The sequence below is a fragment of the Neolamprologus multifasciatus genome, chromosome 2 (genome assembly GCF_963576455.1).
Source record: "Neolamprologus multifasciatus chromosome 2, fNeoMul1.2, whole genome shotgun sequence".
Taxonomy (NCBI): Eukaryota; Metazoa; Chordata; class Actinopteri; order Cichliformes; family Cichlidae; genus Neolamprologus; species Neolamprologus multifasciatus.
The window spans coordinates 2,738,963-2,760,942 of record NC_140440.1 but is presented as its reverse complement, the minus strand read 5'-3'; the positions used below and the strand labels follow the sequence as shown (position 1 = coordinate 2,760,942).

At 43.0% G+C, this 21,980-nt stretch overlaps 1 protein-coding gene and 1 long non-coding RNA gene across 4 annotated transcripts in view; one reads left to right on the top strand and one right to left on the bottom strand.

Annotated features, from left to right (window-relative positions):
* Positions 1–21,163, top strand: part of htr4 (5-hydroxytryptamine receptor 4) — a 155,361-nt gene extending 134,198 nt beyond the window's left edge. For all 3 annotated transcript variants that reach the window (XM_085182992.1, XM_085182984.1, XM_085182976.1), the window contains one exon: positions 19,453–21,163. Coding sequence is in view for 2 of the 3 variants with exons in the window: in XM_085182984.1 (XP_085039110.1) it covers positions 19,453–19,540 (88 nt within the window). In the remaining variant the exon portion in view is untranslated. The remainder of the gene's footprint in view (positions 1–19,452) is intronic.
* LOC146523829 (uncharacterized) overlaps positions 1–21,980 on the bottom strand; it is a 290,156-nt gene that overhangs the window by 251,026 nt on the left and 17,150 nt on the right. The window lies entirely within an intron of this gene.

Below are 21,980 nucleotides of genomic sequence, written 5' to 3'. Positions count from 1 at the left end.
AGATAAGGAGGGGAGATATATCATGGTGGTAGGAGAAATTCAATCTATACCAATCACATTGCTGAATGTCTATGGCCCGAACAGGGATGACCCAGAGTTTTTTAGAAAAACGTTTAGCTTGATCCCGGATATTTCAACTACAAACTTGATACTTGGGGGAGACTTTAATTTAGTTTTAGATACCTATCTAGACAGGTCGTCAGCTCAGAGAATTGCGCCATTGAATGCTTCTAGGTTTCTGAAATCGTTTATTGATAATTTGGGTCTTGTGGATATTTGGAGAATGTTGAATGCAACCGGAAGGGAATATTCCTTTCACTCTGGGGTTCATAATACGTACTCCCATATAGACTACTTTCTATTAGATAGTAAACTGTTACATGGAGTCCAAAGTAGTAAATATCATAATATCCTTATATCAGATCATAGCCCAGTGTCTATTTCACTAAATTTACTGGAATCAGGTGGTAATTATAAACACTGGCGATTAGACCCTCAACTTCTTACGAAGAAAACATTCTGCAATTATCTGGAAGAACAGATCAAGTTGTTTTTTGAGATGAATGACAAAGATGATGTATCACCTCTTTTATTGTGGGAGACGTTTAAAGCATATGTTAGAGGCTGTGTAATTTCTTTTCAGTCGTCTGAGAAAAAACGTAATAACATGGAACGCATACAGTTGGAGGTTCAAATACAAAAATTGGACGCTGAGAATGCCAGACAACCATCTGTACAGCTACATAGTAAAATATCAGCTCTGAAGTATAAACTCAATAACTTGCTATCAGATAAAATTTCCAGGGCCTTCATGTATGTTAAGCAGACCTATTTTGAATTTGGTGATAAGCCACATAAATTACTAGCCAGGCATCTAAGGAAGAGAGAAAGTGATAGGGCTATTCATGCAATCAGGTCAGACTCAGGGTTGTTGATTAATTCTTATAAGGATATTAATACTGCTTTTAGACAGTTTTATGAACAGTTATATACATCTCAGTGTAATGCACCTCCTGAAATTATGCAGGATTTTCTAAGCAAATGTAACTTGCCTACATTGGCACAAAAGGACAGGATACTTCTAGATGCAGACTTAACATGTCCAGAATTGATTAGTACCATACGCTCCCTGAAAAACGGGAAGAGTCCAGGACCTGATGGTCTATGTAATGAGTTTTATAAAAAGTTTAGCAGTTTACTAACCCCATATTTGCTGAATATGTTTAATATGGCCTTGGAAGATGGTGCACTCCCGCAGACCCTGAATGAAGCAACTGTGACTCTCATTCCAAAGAAAGGAAAGGACCCAGAACTGGTGAGTTCTTACCGACCAATCTCTTTATTGAACACAGATCAGAAAATACTGGCCAAGTCTTTAGCCAGGAGACTTAGTTCTCACATAGGTAAACTGGTTCACCCAGATCAAACAGGGTTTATCCCAGCAAGACATGCATCTTATAACCTGAGACGTCTTTTTGACATTATTTATTCCTCTAGGGATCCAGATAAAGACCTAGTGATATTGAGCCTTGATGCAGAAAAGGCCTTTGACTGTGTCGAATGGTCATATCTAAATGCAGTATTAAGTAAGTTCGGAGTTGGACCTAAATTTGTTTCCTGTATTCAATTGTTATATAGTAATCCGTGTGCCAGAATACTCACAAACAATACCCTTTCCGAACCAATTAAGCTATTTCGTGATACAAGACAAGGATGTGCGCTGAGCCCTTTATTGTTTGCCCTCGCATTAGAGCCGTTGGCAGAAACAATTCGGAAACATAAAGAAATACATGGCTATAATACAGGATACACCTCCAATAAGATCTCACTGTATGCTGATGATATTCTGCTGTTTGTAACCAGACCGTTAGACTCAATCCCTAAGGTGCTAGTAACAATAGATTTATTTAGCTCTTTTTCAGGTTACAAAGTAAATTGGGGGAAGAGCGAACTGATGCCAATTAAATTTAGTAATCTTGATTTACTATATTGTCTTCCCTTTAGAATAACGTCAGAAAAATTTTCATATCTTGGAATTGAAGTTACTAAGTCATACAACTCATTATATGAAGCCAATTTTGTGAGAATTCTGGATACATTTAAAAACGAGGTTGAATTTTGGAAATCACTCCCACTTTCCATGATAGGTAGGGTGAATGCGATCAAAATGATTTGTCTCCCCCAACTCCTATATCTGTTTCAAAATATCCCTGTGTATCTAAAAGACACTTTTTCAAAAATTGGATTCAGTCCTTCTGCCTTTTATCTGGAATTATAAGAGCCACAGGATAAAAAAAGCCCACCTTTGTAAAGAGAAAATACATGGTGGCCTAGCTTTACCAGACTTTAAAAATTACTACTTCGCAGCTAATATGCAATACATAGCTTATTGGCTAGATGATACAGTTATAATGGGAAGTTGGTTGGACATGGAGCGAGAGGACTGTATGCCTTATTCTCTTGGTGCAATTGCATTGTCTCCTGTTCGTTTTAAAAAGACATACTACAACTGTAATCCAGTTATTCACAATACAATTCAAATCTGGAGACAGATCATGAAAGAGTACAGACTCAGAGCCTTCTCGCTTTTGACACCTATTACAGCTAATCCTGCATTCAAACCCTCAGTTTTAGATGGGACATTTGATCGCTGGAAGGAAATGGGGTTGCGAAATGTGGGACACCTGTATTTTCAGGGCTCTTTTGCTTCATTTCAACAGCTTAAGGAGAAGTACAATTTATCAGCCTGTGATTTTTTTAGATACCTTCAAATAAGGAGCTATGTAAGGTCCCAACTACAACAATTTGAGTTTGCAACTCCAGGTAAGCTTGACCAATGCCTGGTGGGTTGTATAACAGAAAAGCATGCGGTTGCTTTTATATATGAGATATTACAGTCACTCCGGCAGAAGGATACAGGTAAAATAAAATCAGCTTGGGAAACGGAATTAGGGTCAGAAATTCATAATGATATATGGACTAAAGGGCTACGTTATGTTAATTCCTGCTCTATCAACGTCCGACATAGGTTAATTCAGTTTAAAATTTTGCACAGATTGCACTACTCGAAGACCAGATTACATCAAATATTTCCTGAAACGTCACCCATCTGTGATAAATATCAATGTGTCAAAGTTGGGCTTCAGTTTTTTCTTTTTTTTTCCAAACTTTTTGATGTGCAGTTAGACCCTGACCCCATTTTGATTCTTATTGGACTATCGGGACAATCTAAAAAACTTAAGAGCACACAGATTCCCCTCCTGTCCTATGGCCTGATGTGTGAAAAGAGACTGATTCTCCTCCTATGGAAGGGAAAAGAAGTGCCCTCCTTGAAAGCCTGGATTTCAGTATTGACAGATACTCTTCATCTGGAAAGGATCCGCTACATTATAAATGACAAACTGGAGGACTTCGATCAGATTTGGAGGCCACTCATTGAGCACCTGGAAATTATGAACAAATGAGAGTTATTATGTGGACTTCACCATTGCTTAAAATAAGCTGATAGCATTCTGGGATAAGGGAAGGGTGTAGGGAGGAGGGTTTTTGTTTGTTTGTTTGTTTTGTTGTTGTTGTTTTTTTGACCACCCTTTTTGGTATGTTTTGTTTTTCCTATTTTTGTTGTTTGGGTTTGTTTTGTTTTTTGTTGTTGTTGTTTGCTTTGTTTTCCCCCTTTTTTTTATGCCAAAGCTGTAAAAAGGAAGCAATGTCAGTCTATGGGACAATTGGTGATTGTTATTTGTGCTTCACAATAAAAATATTTAAAGAGGGAAAATAATTATTGTGGGTGATTTTAACATCCATGTAGATGCTAAAAACGACAGCCTCAACATGACATTTAATCTGTTATTAGACTCAATTGGTTTCTCTCAAAATGTAAAAGAACCCACCCACCACTTTAGTCACACTCTAGATCTTGTTTTAACATATGGCATAGAAACTGAACATTTAACAGTGTTTCCTGAAAACCCTCTCCTGTCTGATCATTTCCTGATAACATTTACATTTACAATAATTGATTACACAGCAGTGGAGAGTAGACTTTATCAAAGTAGATGTCTTTCTGAAAGCGCTGTAACTAAGTTTAAGAATATAATCCAGCCACTGTTATCATCGTCAATGCCCTGTACCAACACAGAGCAGAGCAGCTATCTGAACGCTACCCCAACAGAGGTTGATTATCTTGTTAATAATTTCACCTCCTCACTACGTACGACTCTGGATACTGTAGCTCCAGTGAAAACTAAGGTCTCTAATCAGAAGTACCTGACTCCGTGGTATAATTCTCAAACACCTACCCTAAAGCAGATGACTCGTAATCTGGTGAGGAAATGGCGTGTCACAAATTTAGAGGATCATCATTTAGCCTGGAGAAATAGTTTGTTCCTTTATAAGAAAGCCCTCCACAAAGCCAGAACATCTTACTATTCATCACTGATTGAAGAAAATAAGAACAACCCCAGGTTTCTCTTCAGCACTGTAGCCAGGCTGACAAAAAGTCAGAGCTCTTTTGAGCCAACCATCCCTTTAACGTTAACTAGTGATGACTTCATGAACTTCTTCACAAATAAAATTTTTATCATTAGAGAAAAAATTACCAATAATCATCCCACAGATGTAATATTATCTACAGCTACTCTTAGTACCATTGATGTTAAGTTAGACTCTTTTTCTCCAATTGATCTTTCTGAGTTAACTTCAATAATTACTTCCTCCAAACCATCAACGTGTCTTTTAGACCCCATTCCTACAAAACTGCTCAAAGAAGTCCTGCCATTGATTAATTCTTCGATCTTATATATGATCAACCTATCTCTAATAATCGGCTATGTACCACAGGCCTTCAAGGTGGCTGCAGTTAAACCTTTACTCAAAAAGCCATCTCTAGACCCAGCAGTCTTAGCTAATTATAGGCCAATCTCCAACCTTCCTTTCATATCAAAAATCCTTGAAAGAGTAGTTGTCAAACAGCTAACTGGTCATCTGCAGAGGAATGGTTTATTTGAAGAGTTTCAGTCAGGTTTCAGAGTTCATCACAGCACAGAAACAGCTTTAGTGAAGGTTACAAATGATCTTCTTATGGCCTCTGACAGTGGACTCATCTCTGTGCTTGTCCTGCTAGACTTCAGTGCAGCATTATACTGTTGACCATAATATCCTATTAGAGCGATTAGAACATGCTGTAGGTATTACAGGTACTGCACTGCAGTGGTTTGTATCATATCTATCTAATAGACTCCAATTTGTGCATGTAAATGGAGAGTCCTCTTCACACACTAAGGTTAATTATGGAGTTCCACAGGGTTCAGTGCTAGGACCAATTCTGTTTACATTATACATGCTTCCCTTAGGCAGCATCATTAGAAGACATAGCATACATTTTCACTGCTATGAAGATGACACCCAGCTCTATCTGTCCATGAAGCCAGATAACACACACCAATTAGTTAAACTGCAGGAATGTCTTAAAGACATAAAGACCTGGATGGCCGCTAACTTTCTGCTTCTTAATTCAGATAAAACTGAGGTTATTGTACTCGGCGCTGAAAAGCTTAGAAATATGGTATCTAACCAGATTCTTACTCTGAATGGCATTACCTTGGCCTCCAGTAACACTATGAGGAACCTTGGAGTCATTTTTGACCAGGATATGTCCTTCAACGCACATATTAAACAAATATGTAAGACTGCGTTCTTCCATTTGCGCAACATCTCTAAAATTAGAAATATACTGTCTCAGAGTGACGCTGAAAAACTAGTTCATGCATTTATTACTTCCAGGCTGGACTACTGCAATTCATTATTATCAGGATGTCCAAAAATCTCACTGAGAAGCCTTCAGCTTGAAGATGAAACGAGGCTGGGTCTTCCAACATGACAATGATCCAAAACACACCGCCCGGGCAACAAAGGAGTGGCTCCGTAAGAAGCATTTGAAAGTATCATTCTCGCCTGAAACATATTTTCAGGCGAGAATGTAGCTGTTTAAACCTCAAATATCTGCTCAGTTTATCAAGACACCACATATTTTCAAAAGCGCTCCGACGTTTTCAGAGACGTCTATTACCCACCAGCTCGATAGCTAGCCGGGGTCCAAGGCTCACTAGAGCCGGTGAGAACACCAGACTCCCGACCAATCATTTTCAAACCCACCGCCGTCTTTCACTACTCAGGTTAAACATGATATACAGTGGGGCAAAAAAGTATTTGGTCAGCCACCGATTGTGCAAGTTCCCCCACTTAAAATGATGACAGAGGTCAGTAATTTGCACCAGAGGTACACTTCAACTGTGAGAGACCGAATGTGAAAAGAAAATCCATGAATTCACATGGTAGGATTTGTAAAGAATTTATTCGTAAATCAGGGTGGAAAATAAGTATTTGGTCAATAACAAAAATACAACTCAATACTTTGTAACATAACCTTTGTTGGCAATAACAGAGGTCAAACGTTTACTATAGGTCTTTACCAGGTTTGCACACACAGTAGCTGGTATTTTGGCCCATTCCTCCATGCAGATCTTCTCAAGAGCAGTGATGTTTTGGGGCTGTCGCCGAGCAACACGGACTTTCAACTCCCGCCACAGATTTTCTATGGGGTTGAGGTCTGGAGACTGGCTAGGCCACTCCAGGACTTTCAAATGCTTCTTACGGAGCCACTCCTTTGTTGCCCGGGCGGTGTGTTTTGGACCATTGTCATGTTGGAAGACCCAGCCTCGTTTCATCTTCAAAGTTCTCACTGATGGAAGGAGGTTTTGGCTCAAAATCTCACGATACTTGGCCCCATTCATTCTGTCCTTAACACGGATCAGTCGTCCTGTCCCCTTGGCAGAAAAACAGCCCCATAGCATGATGTTTCCACCCCCATGCTTCACAGTAGGTATGGTGTTCTTGGGATGCAACTCAGTATTCTTCTTCCTCCAAACACGACGAGTTGAGTTTATACCAAAAAGTTCTACTTTGGTTTCATCTGACCACATGACATTCTCCCAATCCTCTGCTGTATCATCCATGTGCTCTCTGGCAAACTTCAGAAGGGCCTGGACATGCACTGGCTTCAGCAGCGGAACACGTCTGGCACTGCGGGATTTGATTCCCTGCCGTTGTAGTGTGTTACTGATGGTGACCTTTGTTACTTTGGTCCCAGCTCTCTGCAGGTCATTCACCAGGTCCCCCCGTGTGGTTCTGGGATCTTTGCTCACCGTTCTCATGATCATTTTGACCCCACGGGATGAGATCTTGCATGGAGCCCCAGATCGAGGGAGATTATCAGTGGTCTTGTATGTCTTCCATTTTCTGATGATTGCTCCCACAGTTGATTTTTTCACACCAAGCTGCTTGCCTATTGTAGATTCACTCTTCCCAGTCTGGTGCAGGTCTACAATTCTTTTCCTGGTGTCCTTCGAAAGCTCTTTGGTCTTGGCCATGGCGGAGTTTGGAGTCTGACTGGTTGAGGCTGTGGACAGGTGTCTTTTATACAGATGATGAGGTCAAACAGGTGCCATTCATACAGGTAACGAGTGGGGGACAGAAAAGCTTCTTACAGAAGACGTTACAGGTCTGTGAGAGCCAGGGATTTTCCTTGTTTGAGGTGACCAAATACTTATTTTCCACCCTGATTTACGAATAAATTCTTTACAAATCCTACCATGTGAATTCATGGATGTTTTTTTCACATTCTGTCTCTCACAGTTGAAGTGTACCTCTGGTGCAAATTACTGACCTCTGTCATCATTTTAAGTGGGGGAACTTGCACAATCGGTGGCTGACTAAATACTTTTTTGCCCCACTGTATAAGTCACTTAGATAACTTAAAAATGTTATTGTTTGGCTTTTTTCAGTATTTTATTTGTTCCTGAGTAAATCGGTTTGGCTGAGATTAAAGTTATAGTTTTTACACAGCTGAATAAACGTCAAGCAGACAACTGATTATCAGAAGTGTGAGATGCTCAAGAATATACTCTGGTGTCCTGTTATATTTTAGATAGCAAGGAGCAGATGGCTGAGTTTGTTAAACTCCACCTAAACAAGCTGCAGATTTCATTAAAATTTAATAAACTATTATCTTGTCTTTATTTTTAGTTAGCACATACCTTAAACACTTGAAGCTGTAAGCTAATGATAGTTATATAAGAGCAGATGCATGCTGGTGCAATAAGCTGTACGTTTTACGTCCAATGGATGCATGATCTGATTAGTCGACTAATCGCAAAAATAATCGGTGACTAGTCAACTATCAAAATAATCGTTTGTGGCGGCCTTGTATTCTTGCAGTTGCTAACGTCTGGCCTATGACAGCTGGGATAAATGAGATGGATAGATGGAGACCTTCATAGATTGATAAAGGTTCACTGCGTGAGGTCAGGATGTATTTTTCTAGGCAGTTGTTCAGTGACATATTTGTAGCTTTCATCTGAGGCTCGGTCCTCTAATGATAGTCCTCCGGGGGCTTTGGGGAACTCCGGGGAGTTTGATATTCTCATATTGAGAATGGATCAAATGACAGCTTGGCTGCAGAATACAATGCAAGTGTTCACTTGTATGTTTAGCAGAACAATATTGTGTGTATACAGGAGTTGTCTAACACCTCAGAGTAAATCAAAAATCAGCTCTTTGAGAGCCGGTCTCTGTTTGAGGAAGCCGCGTGTGAATAAATATCTGTGAGCTCAGCACCGATAAACGTGGCGGCGCTGAACCAACGGGACGTAAATGCTGAGCGAGTCTTCTCCCGGTGACACAGGGCGATCGTTCATGCAGAAAAAGTACCAAGCGCTGGTTTTAAAACCAGAGGACCGTGGCAAACATGACATATTTACAATAACATGTCAAAACAAGTGTTTACAGTCCAGTTAGATGTCATCATCCCGGGACCAAGAACAAGTACACAGTATGCTTTCAGACTTTTCTGTAAACTGGTGCTTGGATTCATCCCCGGTCGCACAAATGAGCAAACAAAGACTGGTTGTCAAATCCACACAAATATCAAGTTTTAATTTGAATCAGGTTTAAATTCGAATGCTGCCGAGCTCTCTGAACTGTCGTCGGAGCGTGAACCACCGCTGACATCTGTGTTTTTGTTGTTCCTGTGGACGATGAAAGTTTCACCACTGAAGACGATGAATTTTTGGATTTCGGTGATTTTTTTTTTCACAAACAAATCTTTTGTGGAGACCCAGATCTGTCACTTCCAGTGTCCTTACTGGTCACTCTGGCTTTATTCATGCTCTGTTGCTTCAGTAAAACACTTGAAGAAGGCATGCACTGTAAAATGGAATGAGCTGACTTGTCTCCCACAAATATATCAAATAATGTCAACTTTAACTTCAGCTGACTGCGGATCTCAGGCAAGCAGACTAACAACTCCAAGGAACTTAACTACTGAGAACCGGGTCTTCATTCCCATCTCCAGTTCTCGTGCATGCACATGGATGGGTGCTTGTGTATGGTACAAATATTGTGATTCAACTAAATGAACATATTTAATATTTCCGCTTTTACACTGTGATTAATCTTTATGTGGCATTTTAATGCTGTAGCAGGCACACGTTGCTGCTACTGCTGAAAGTTTGTGTAGAAATGGATTTAACACAAGAATTCAGCATATTGTGCAGAAAGGGTGCAACATTTCAAGTTGCAAAAACCTGGCCACAATCGTGTTAGCTCGTCATGTTAGCCTCTGAGTCTTGTAGATCTCAGAGGTGTCAGTGTGAATCGTCTCCATCATCTGAGGACAGAGAACTCTTTGGTCGCTGGAGCTTATTTGTCCCGACGACCAAAACGACTGGTTAGCCAACAACAAATAATCAACATCAAACCAGTGACGTGAAAATAAGTCGCTTTCATTACATCTCCATTTTAGGGATAAGTGTTATCATGGGTCAGCAGTGTACAGTGGAAACATGCTGAAGTCAACAACAAGCTGTTTGGTGGTGTAATCCAAATACTTTACTGTAGTTTAGGCCTTAGGTGGGGCTGAGGGATCTGTAGTGACAAAAAGGAGTGGAGTATTAATAAAAGTAATTTTTAAAAAAGTAAATTTATCTTGTTGTTTTAAAGCAGTGTGTACGTGCAGTCGCACACGTGCAAACACGCTGCTTTTTCGTCATCATTCCAGTCATGTAGGCAATTAGCCGAGGAACGCTGCAGAAGTCAGTCATCCAAAAATAATCAAACCTCTGATCTGCTGAGAGCCACTCTCATTCCTAGAAAACACACACACACACACACACACACACACACACTATGTGAAAGTCACCTGGAAGCTCAGACGGCTCTGCTTGTATATTTTTAGCATCTTTCAGCCACCCCCATGTTGTGTACAGTATGCATGCATGTATAGATGCAGTGAAGCATGCACGTGTGCTGTGTTTACTTCCCTGCGACCCGCCTGCATTCTTCCCCCTCCTCCTGCCTGTGAGTGCTTTCAGCCTTGGTGCTGCTCAGCTCACCTCCAGCATCTCTGATTTAGACTGTGGCTCACTATAGAGAGCTGAGAAACCAAAGGACCATCGGGCTGTGCAGGAGTGTGTATATATTTGTTAGGTGTGTTTTATCTGCTGAGAGGCTTCCACACTGACTTCTTCATATAAGTAGCAGCACGTGCCTCCATCCCATCGGTACGCTTCATGACCACCAACAGAAGCGCTCATTTCCTTTAAGAGAGGAATACCAACCTGTTTGTGCCAAAATAGGAATGATTTATGAGGACAAATGAAAGTGTCATAAATCACTGCTTTTTATTTGAGTTTTATAGTTAACACTGAGTTATGATAAACAGCTCAAACCAATCGGGTTTATTGACTTTAGCGTTTCAGAGTCATGTCTGGAGCTCTCGTCTTCTGCTGTAACTCCTCTGTAGTACCAGAGACTCCTGGTATGACCGCTCACTGCTGCAGGCTCGGTGCTGGACCAGGTCCCGGTTCTTGCTCTTTCCCTCGCTGCCTCATTCTTTGAGATTTTGTTACACCACTTAAAAACCAGTGACACAAAGAAAATGTGTTTTCATGTTAAGTTTTTACACTTTTTTCATTTTTTCTGTCTATGTTTTATTTACTGTGAAGTTATTCAGCTTATTCCGTTGGCCTGCCCCAGCTGTGATGGGTTGAGAGGCAGGGCACACCTGGTCAGGTCGCTGAGGACGTAGATTTCAGTGAGTGGTCAGGTGGGACCCCAGTTGTGACGTTTACAGTGAAGCATAAGAGCCTGTTTAAGTGGTTCTGGGACTTTCAAGCAAAAAGCAGAATTGCAGTTCTGTTCTGTGCAGTTAAACTTGTTGCACAGAGCAGATAAAGACATGCCGGCGACTGGCTGGTTTGTGTCACTGTTCATATGAGCAGCTGTTCTGTTTCAGGAAGCTGCTTCTCACTAACACGGTCAGGGTCGCCTCTCAGAAAAAAATGAAGTTCAGCTGCTGTCTTCAGCTCCGTTTGCAGAGTGATGCCGCGTACAGCAAGCTGCGCTTTAATCCCACGCAGCTCAGCGGGGAGCTGGCTATCACCATGACAGCAGAGAAGATGTGGGAGACAATGATGCATCGTGTGCTGCGATGTGCACGTCGGGCCCAGAGGAGGCATCCTCGCAGCAGCTGATTAGACTCTGAGCAGCGTTTCTGCGCTTTATTGTTTTCGACTTTAAACGCTGCAGGGTGAAACATGCTGATGAGCTGTCTGAGCTTTAACAAGGAATGCTGACCACACACACACCTCCTGCTTTATCTCTGTCAAACTTGCTGCTTCCACTTTGTTGGACTTAATGAGTCGCAGCCATATTTTTACATAAACATTTCATTTCAGCGCTGCAGTCAGGCTGTCTGTACTTCTTTGATTTAAAGCTGAAGCTTCATGAAGACCACAGAGCTGGTTTTTAATCAGGTGATCAAGATTAAAATGAAGGATGTTTGGATTCAGCAGGCTAAATCTAGAATGGGGACAGTCAGGAGCATCCGACCAGCTGACCGGAGGAACCTGTAAGCTGGAGAGGCGTGTGAGAGGTCGGAGACCATGACTGACTTTTAGACAAATGGGAGGATCCTGAAATTGATACCTGGGTGGAAGCCAGAGGAGAGGAGCCAAAGCAGGTGTGTCCCAGGAAATGAATGACAATCTTTTTGGTTCGACGCGCTGCCTGGCTGATCTGATCCTCAGAAAAAATTGGGGGAGCCAAAGAGGACCATCTCTGGTTGGAGGTTCAAAAGGCAGGAGCTGCAGACACAGCGAGGAACACTTCTGGATTAATCAGCTCTCACAGGCGTCGTCAGCTCCATTCATGGTCCTCAGTTCTTATTTGCTCCTGAATATCTTCCTCTTTTACTTAACTTCCTGTTTAATTGTGAAGTTTTGTTCTGTTTGTGTTGAGTTCTATGAGTTGTGTTATATGCGTGGCAGCATCTCTGCAGGATGTTGTTAAATGTCTCTGTGGACTGGTCCAGGATGAGCTTTTTAGTAGACACAGGTGTATTTCCTGCTGAAAGGAGTTTAATCGAACCGATAAACAAGGAGAAATAAAGGAAAAGCTGAAGCTGTGTGTGGCACTGGGAACACAGCCGCTGTCTTTCTACTTGCTGTTAAAAGCATCAATTCAAACATCATGAAAGAGCTGTGCAGGTTTAAATGAGCTGGGACGGGGCTTTGTTTGGCCCTTTTTACCCTCTCTTTTTTAGCTTCTGTGAGCTTTGAGCAGAAAGTTCCAGTCATCGTCGGTTTCTCCTTAACCGTCATCCTTCAGAGCATGTACAAGACATGGTGCTCGATGGCTGTGCAGACAGCACGTACCTCCAGGATTTCCTGTGTCTGTTTACCTGCGGCAGGTCGAATCCTTTCTAAAAATGTGAGCAGATGTAATCCTATGAAAGTCCAAACTTCTGATGCCCTCTGCAGACCTGATGTCAGCTGTGTTAGCACTTTCAGGCTTTTCCTTTTGGCTCTGAAGCAGTGAAGCTTTACTCAGGAAGTTTAGAGGGAAAAGTTTGCTTCCAGTGGTGCTTTGTAAATGAGTTCCTTATCACCTCTTTTTGTTCCCAAACTGGCGTTACTGCAGTTGAGGTGATGGCGTTCTGCGTGCTCGGAGTGCTCGTGCTTACCTGCTTACCTGCTTAGTAACAAAAAAAGCTTCCTGAAGGTCAAAGGAGTTCACATCAGTGCTTTATGTAGAATATATTACCTCTCTGTATTCAGTCCTCTCAGAAACTCTTATTTCTTATGCCAGACTGTATCTGAGATGGAAACAGCCATTCCTCGTGGGCGTGAAGTTTGAATAATTTTTGCATAAAATTCTCCGTCTCATTCTTTTCGGCTAGCTCAATACGACGTAATCTCTTTCCTATTCAAATTCCTTCCTGTTGTATTCCCCTCAAATCTATTACACACACCTCCCCCGCCTTTATCAGCGCCCCAACGTGTTTTTGAGACTCACTTCTGCTTTCTTAACAGTTAAACGGGGGAGAAACAGACCACACACACAGACACACACACACACACAGAGCTTCCTGATTGTGACAATCACCTGTGATTGGAGGAAACAGAGCAGGGACGACACATCAAGCGGCCGTCCGTGGGGTCGGATCGTTGTGGAGACGCTGGCTGCTTCAAATGCTAGAGCATCTCAGCAGCTGATTTCACATCGGTTCGGTTCGAAGGTGAGGGTTGGTGATCCTCACCATCAGCAGATGTGTTCCTGTCACAGACGGTGGCGAGAAGGTGGGGCCACACCTGTGTGTCTGCAGTAACCTGAAATTAAAACCAGAGAAGAGTTTGAGAGAGCTGGAGGAAAACACATCCCTGAGCCTGTAAATTAAACTGCAAAGGTGAATTACATAAAACTAGAGATGGCACGATACCACTTTTTTATGTCCGATACCGATACCGATATCATAAATTTGGATATCTGCCGATACCGATATGAATCCGATATAGTGTGTTTTTTAATCAATAAAACGTTTTTTAATATCTTGTTGCATTTTGTATAAGTTCATACTCAAGTTGAAAAACAACAACAACACTAAAGCTATTCTGTTATACATGTATGTAAAAAAAAACACACTGCACCCAAAATATTTCATAGATCAGCAACACTGATCAATCTAATAAAGTTAAACCTACTCCATCCTCCCTATTCTGGTATTTTAAAGAGCACTTAGCAGAAATATTAAGCAACCTAACTAATAGGGTTGCAAACTCCCAGCAAAAGAAAATAGGGAACCACCCTCTTCCTCATGATGCTTAATCAATGTAATCAACTTTAATTTGATGCAGGGTGAATAAAATTCACAGAAATAAATTATTTTTCAGGAATAATTAAATAGATTCAACATCTTTCTTCAACAGAACTGCAGACTGCACAGATGGTTCCCAAAGGAAAAAGTACTACAGCTTACTAGGGTATATTAGACTTACAGTTACTATATACAGTAATGGACTTCTATACATTTTACATCAGATTAAAACTTTGGGTGTAAGATTCAGATAATTATTAAATAATTAAAAGCTAGATATTTTAAATGAGAATAAGAAAGAAAAGTATGTCTTTGTGCCCCCTTTTGCCTGTTCATGCCCTATCGGCCCCCCTGGCTAAACTTTGCTAGATCCGCCCCTGCACAGTTACCAGCCGTCAGCTACGTAGAAAAAGATCCTGGTGTAGAAAGTAATATTAAATAAATTCTAACAACAGCTTATCAAGCTTAAACGTGCTGCTGTTGTTCAGCCGCTGGTTTCCTCTTTCTGGTGCAAAGTGGGCCAAAAACTAAGAAGAGAGACGGACTCGCAACAGAAAAGCCGATCAGCTGATCATTGATCTGTTTCACGATTGAAGTAGCAGCATGAAAGAGAGAGAGAAAGAGAGAGAGAGCGAGAGAGGCAGTTGCTCTATATATCGGTTGTTAAGCTTAACGCGGGAATGCTTTACAAACATTCAGAGATGAACTTACACACTTGCTTTACTTCTCTCTGAGATAACTTCCTCGGAGATGAAATGTTTGCTAGCAGGCTACAAATACACACAGCCGCTCTATCACGTGACCACACTGCTCCGACGTGCTACGGTTATGAGCCGAGTTACGCCGTGTCGCAAGTTTTGTGAGGTGCTTTTTTGATATTTAATGGATCGGATTAAATTTTTTATTTCTCTCCGATATCCGATCCAGTAATTTGGGTCAGTATCGGACCGATACCGATACGTAATATCGGATCGGTCCATCTCTACATAAAACTGGTGCGCACCTGAATATAAGTGCAAATATTAAATAATAATTCCAACACAGAGGTTTTTCTTCCAAATATCAACTTTTCACTGAGGATATGCTAATTAACCTCTGACCTCTGTGGAGCCTCTGTGAGAGCACTTTGCTCGAGGCCTCCGTCATACACGGACTCGACAAAGGTAAGGGAGTTTACGTGTCAGCAGCACTGTTCACTTCTAAAAGGTTAATGTCGAGTTAAAATGAGTGTGTCAGCCTCTAAAGAGGAGACTGCAGCAAATCAGGAACTCATTTCTAATCTGTTTTTTTAAACGACTTATTCCTGACATAATTTTCCTCCCTCGGGTGGCCGCAGTCCTTCTGATCGTATCTCAGTTAGACGTGAGGTTTAAAATGTGCCGCGGCACGCAGCGATTTGAGGCTTTCATACTTGACGGCGTTAAATGACAGGTGAAAAAACAGAAACATGTAGCCTTAGAAAGACTGTTATTCATGCGTCAGTTTACCACGCCAGACTGGCCACGCCCCCATAAAGGTGCTGCATGACGCTGGGTTTGCCTCCATCCCTGCTTGTGCTCTTGAAAGATGCCACGACATTCAGAGTGATTTATTTACCGCTGCACGCCTGACGTGAAACTGTGAGTGTCAGAGCAGCTGCACAGTGATTGGATGAGCTTTAACAGCATTAATAAGCTGACACAGAACACGAGGAGGAATGGCGACACTTACTGAAACTCTGAGTCTTGGCTCTAAATTCAGTTATTCAATTTTATCAAACTTTCTTCTGATTTCAGCAGGAAAATCAATGAAAAATGAGACGATCCCAGAGTTTGTTCTGCAGAAGCACAACGATGCCACCATCTCTTCCTTTTTCCGCAGATGTGCATGCTCGCTGTTTTCATCAGCCCGGCTCCACATCGGGAAAGTCGGGAACTTTAAGTTTCCTGTGAGCTCAGAGAAAATGTTGTTTATTTTCTGTAAGTGTGACACAGTCCAGATCACAGTGTATGAAATATGTGTTTCTGCATTATCTGGCTGATATTCGTCTTCACCTCCCGCCCACATGGGCCATCATGTCCGTTGCTTAGCACATTCAAAGTTTTGCTCAGGGCACTTCATCAAGATGAATGCTGGCCACACCAGTGCCCAGAATGTGCAGAAATGTTTAGTCTGCCTGTGATCCGGGCCTCGTGTCTCCCTCCCCGGCCTCTCCATCCTGCTCTGCCAGTTGGCCCGTTGGCTTAGCTGTGTACAAACAAAGCCTCGGCTAAACACAGGACGGATCCGTTTCCACAGTTTCACTTCTTCCAGATATGAAAGTGCATTCCTGCCTTTGGTCGACTTCCTGAACCGCTGTCCATGTTCGTGCAGAGCTGAGCGTTTTTTTGAGGTTTTAGTTTTCTTCAGTTTGAGCTTTTCAGCGAAACACTGGGATGTGTTGATTCTTTGATTCTGATGAATGAAACTGCTGCTTGTTACATGTTAATGCATTATGGTTGGTTTCCTTGTATCTGATTGGGCTGTTTCACAAAGGTGCTAGCTGGACTGATGTCTGTGCAGCAAAGCAGAAAGCACAGTCTGCTCACATGACGGCTCGCTGCCACAGGATCCACAGCTATGCGACACGAGGACGCCTCTGCAGGGTGTCGAAGGCAGCGATGGCAAACAGAAGGCGAGCTTTAATTTAACGGCAATGTGGAGAAACAAAAAACACAGAAGCTCTGCCACAGTCTGAGGCTCACAGACAGACCAGTGAACAGGCCGAGGCTGGATAATTGGGACTAACGGGGCAAATCTGAACTGAGCACAAACCAGACCTGCAGCCTGAAATCCAGGAGCAGAAGCCAGGAAACAACCGGCAGCAAACCCGAGGATGCAAGGTGAAGCAGGAGGGATGCTTCAGGTTCAGCTCTGTGGTTCAAAGGTTCCTGGAGGATTCCTTAGACCTTAGTGAAAACAGGACCGCAGCCTCGCCGTGATCACGAACGATCCGTGAGACTGGGGTCAGCTCTTCAGCGACTACGTCACTGTGGGTGGAGGAATTTCTGCTTCAGACTTCTGAGCTTGAACTGAATTCCTGTGATTTTTGCAGGTAATCGAGTGTAATTGGCGCCGTGACCACATTCGGTCACACACTGACTCCATCTTATCCCCACCACAGTCACTCTGAAGATGACAGCTGACTGTGTGAGACACTACAAAGCCTAGCACATGTTTCACTCATATAAAATGTATAACTGAGCATATTTACTCTTCTAAAAATGACTAATAAAATAAAACGAATGCTTAAATAATTTTTCCCCTGAGACTGGTTAACTTTAACTGTCTTACACGTCTTTTCATTTAAGTGAATATGGAACATTTTCTAATATGTTCCTTTTATCTTCCTTTGTTTTTTTTAGTGTTTATTGCCTTTAAAGATATTAATGCACCTTAAGGCAACTGTTATATAATTACAATACTCTGCTCTCTGTACACCTGTCCATGCTCCTGATTGGTTACATACTGTAAACTCCGCCTCTTTTACATAAACACGTTAATAATTAGACTGAATACCCACGGGATGATCCATTGATGATGTCACATCCTGTACCTATTGAACTTTATCTGTAGTGCAGACGCTGGCAGGTAAGGGGGAGGGGGGCCCTGGAATCAAAGTGAGAGTCCAGATTCAGCCAGAATCTTTATTCCCCCCTCAGCGAGGCTGGCGAGGGTTGAACGCCGCAATGTGGCAGCAATTTGGACGTGACGAGAATGTGCAGCTGTCTGCATTTGAGAAGCTTTAAATGTTCGTGGCTGTCTGGAAGACGCATTTCACGGCCAGTTAGTCGACAGGAAGTGTGTTGGGCCGGGGTGTTTGCGTAAACAGCTCGTAATGGTTTTAGCCTGCGCACACACTGTCTACGTACACACAACATGTACACACAATCACGTACTCTGTGCATGCACACACCTGTGAGTGCACACAGTGCGTGCACACAGGTGCCGCACATGGTGCACACACATTTCTTGGAGCAGGGTCCTGAGTTTTCTCTGTGGGTTTGTGAGTCCTCCTGCTGGAAGGATCTTTTGTGCTGTGAGCAGCTCCAGGCTGCAGGAGGAAATCATGCTGGAATCAGCGTGTTCAGAACCAGACTGAGCACATGAACGTCAGCCCTCACATTGAACCCAGGACCTCCTCCCAGCTGGGCCATTTGTGGTGATTTTCTAATATCAGACACCTCTGTTTTTTATTAGCTGCAGAAGGCACATCTTCACTGGCCTTTTCAAACTTAAAGTTCATTGATGTTTCCTTTTTCTCTTCTCAGTAATACTAATAATAATACTCGCAGCTGATTCACAGCTGAAAATGCAGCACACCAGAGCAGCGTGCTCGATTATTAAGTTCGTCCACATTAATCTGAAACTTATTTTAGGTGATCTTTTTTCTGAATCTGCATCTCATTGGTTTTGCACGTGTTTAAAGATGGTTGCTCCCTCCAGCGCCTCTCATTATTTCATTTTTTATATCGATGTGAAGTGCAGCAGTTTGGTTTCACGTTTGTATTTAGCTCTGGTTTGGAGATGGAGTGCGTTTTAGCTCAGCTGGTGAACACTCGGTGACCCGGTGTCTCACTGTCCTCCCAGTCTGACTGCTGTTGGCGTTAAAAAGCTCCTGAAACACTTCTTTTCCCATTATGACAACGATAAAAGGCATTAGCTGAGTTCACTCCCTGGTCTGACGTTCCTCTCTCTTTAATTAGAAAGTGACTTTTCCTTTTGTGTCTGACCGCTCTTATTTATTTGTGTTGGAGACCCAGAACTGCTTTATCTGAGTCCAGCTCAGGTTTCCCGTCCTCTCCTCTGAGTGTTGGTCAGGTTGCAGATGGTTTAATGTAACTCCACACCACTTATCTCATCCACTCAGCTCTGACTTCTCATTCAGACCCTTCCTTCACTTTTCAGGTGTTTTACTTTTGCTCCGATGAGCTCATGGATTTTTGTGGTGGCCCAATCAGTGTCAGCTTTCAGCATAAATGCAACAGTAAAGCAGAAGCCTCTGCATGTGTGCTGGTTTAGTGTTTCAGACAGACTCACTGAAAGCTCTTTCCTCCTCTCGATGCACTCCTTATTCTCCGTATTCTGCTTATTTGAATGGTCTTACAGCCGTGACGTGCTCCTCAGCAGACACTGAAAGCTGTGTGAATAGTGGAACAGATTTGTCATTTTGGAGGCTGCTTCTTTCTGCTTGTTAAATTAACTCCCTCTGTCTGTGTTTTCAGGTATTGCGTGCTCCACAATGGGAACCACTCAGAGCAGGAGAAGAAGTCCCTGCACACCCACATAGAGTCTCACGAGTCCTGCTTGTGACCAACGACACGGACACCACCGCCTTCACACATCTGGAGCTGAAATCCGTCATCGATGCTACAAATCTAGAGCCCAGCAGGACTTTAGCGGTGTGTCAGAGGGGCGGGGCACCGCCAGTGGGCCATCTGGTTTCAAAGCTCCGCCGAGACTTGACCCGCCCGTGAGGAAGCATATAAAGCCAGCACCATGTCGCATTGGTTCTGCCATCTGCAGAGGCCGGGTGACCCTGGGCGGAACCAGGATGGCGATGTCATCAGCGGGCTGCTGGCCACCACACATGGCGGTGGCGTCTGTAGGAGGATGTGATTAATGACTTAGAAGTGAATCATGTGGCCAAAGCGTTCCGATGACACTCAGCGGACCCGTTTGTGATTGCGTTGTTTCCACGATGTCCCTGTAAATGAGCCTTTAAACCAAGTGTTTCAGTTTCTAACTGCTTTTTCTGAATATCCACACAAAGTCTCATGAATCCTCACTCGGCCGAGAGCAAAAGGTTGCATTTAAGCCTTGATTTAAACTGTCCAAGTGCATTATTACAGAGGCTGCTGTGCTCATACGCCACCATCTGAGTGATTGTCTCTCTTCCACAGTGAGAGCTGCAATGAGTGATTGGAAGTGTTGGTCATTTCGGTGTTGTCAGAGGTGTTTGTGAGGCTCTCGAAGGTGATTCAGCCTGCGTTACATCCATCCCACTCTGACGCACCACGTCCCCTCTGCATAAACAAGTGTCTGCATTTGCACTCATGAAACCTGAACAAGCCGACCGCTCACAGTCACGTCTGTTTCCCTGCGTGCCTCCATGCAGGACTCTTCCTGCTGCTGCTGTTGTGTTTTTTCTCATTAGCACAATCGGATTAAAGGCTGTCACACATAGGCCGTGTCATTTCACACGATGAATTTGTCCCTTTTGTTTTTCCAGATTAAACTGAGTCTGACCAATTGGATCACTGCGTTTGGTAACAAATCGCAGCATGTGAAAAATTCCAAATTTAGTTTTTTGCAAGGCCTTGAGTCGAGGAAGCTTCCGTTAACGCGGCCCAGCACCTCCAGAGTCTCTGAGCACTATGACACGCTGGACGCCGGTTAAAAGTAAACTCACCAGAGCATGAATGTCACCGCTGGTGACAGGTCTGACACACCCGGTTAAATGGTGACCCGGCTCCAAAACACACACAGCGTTAGAAAATAGCAGGAGATGAAAGACAAGCACGTTCCAGAGGCAGATCCTGTGCTTTGGTGGGACAATGATGAAATTAATGTTGCTGCCGCGGCTTCTCTGCCGCTGATTTAAATTGGCCCTTTTTGCTAACATTGTGGTCGTGGCAGTCCAACGAACCCAGGTCACTCCAGGGCTGCTTAGTATCTGCTTACTGTGGAGATTTGTGGTCCTCTTTTGGTCAAAATGTTCTTCACAAAAAAACAATTGAAGGTTTGATTGTGAGCAAACATGAAAGTTTAACATTGGAGCAGGCTCTCCTCCTGCTCTCTTTACTGGAAACAGTGGTGCTAGAGCACATTCAGCTAATTCTACTTCTTGTTTCTGGCTCTTCTTTTTTTGCTGAGAAAAACATTCCTCTCACTGCACAGAGCTGTTAATGAAAAGATATCTGTAAAGCAACAAAATTCAGAGACCAAGGCTGATGTCATACAGAGGCAGAGGCAAGCAGTCTGATGCTGCAGCACAAAGACAGACGAGGAGCTCTTGACACGGAAAGGTAGTTAGACATCACCAGAGATGGCTAAGTGGAAATATCCAACCACGTTCAAGCTCCCAGACTGACATCCGCCCGTGGTGCTCCGGCACACGGGTGGATGTCAGCTGCAGTTGGATATGTGCAGATGGTGAGCGTGGTCATAAACACAGTTTTTCAGTTATGCTTTGGCCTGCAAATGCACGGCGAGGCCGGTAACGCGGGCGTGTTTTGTTCCTACGCGTATCTGTGGACTCGAGAATCACTTTAAATTTAAAAGACATTGAAATTAAGGCCTCATTGTTCCGTGTTTACACCAACTCATAAGAATTTATGAGAAAACAGCGTGCCCAGACCGTGGTTAGACCTCGGTTCATAATGTACTTGCAATCGATTCTCCAAAATTGAAAAGCAGTTGGCTTTCAGGGCTCAGACGCGTTCCACCTCTGCCCACAATCCTTTGCAATTTGGAGTAATTTCCTGTAACCGGATCAGATGCTGTTCTCACTGCTCGCCTCTCTGAAGGTGCAGCTCCAACCCAGGCTGCCTGTTTCTGTGCCAGAGCCCCTGAGAGCGGGAGAGCAGGGCAATGGGTTTGTAAAGGGCCGTGAAGATTTTAGCAAACAGAAAATATTCTTCAAAGCTGCTTTTGTCATGAAAAGTTCCTGAACTGTTCCTGATGTGGAGCCCAAACAGGAAGTGTGCAGTTTATCAAAATGATTTCTCATTTATTGTTATTGTTATTATGA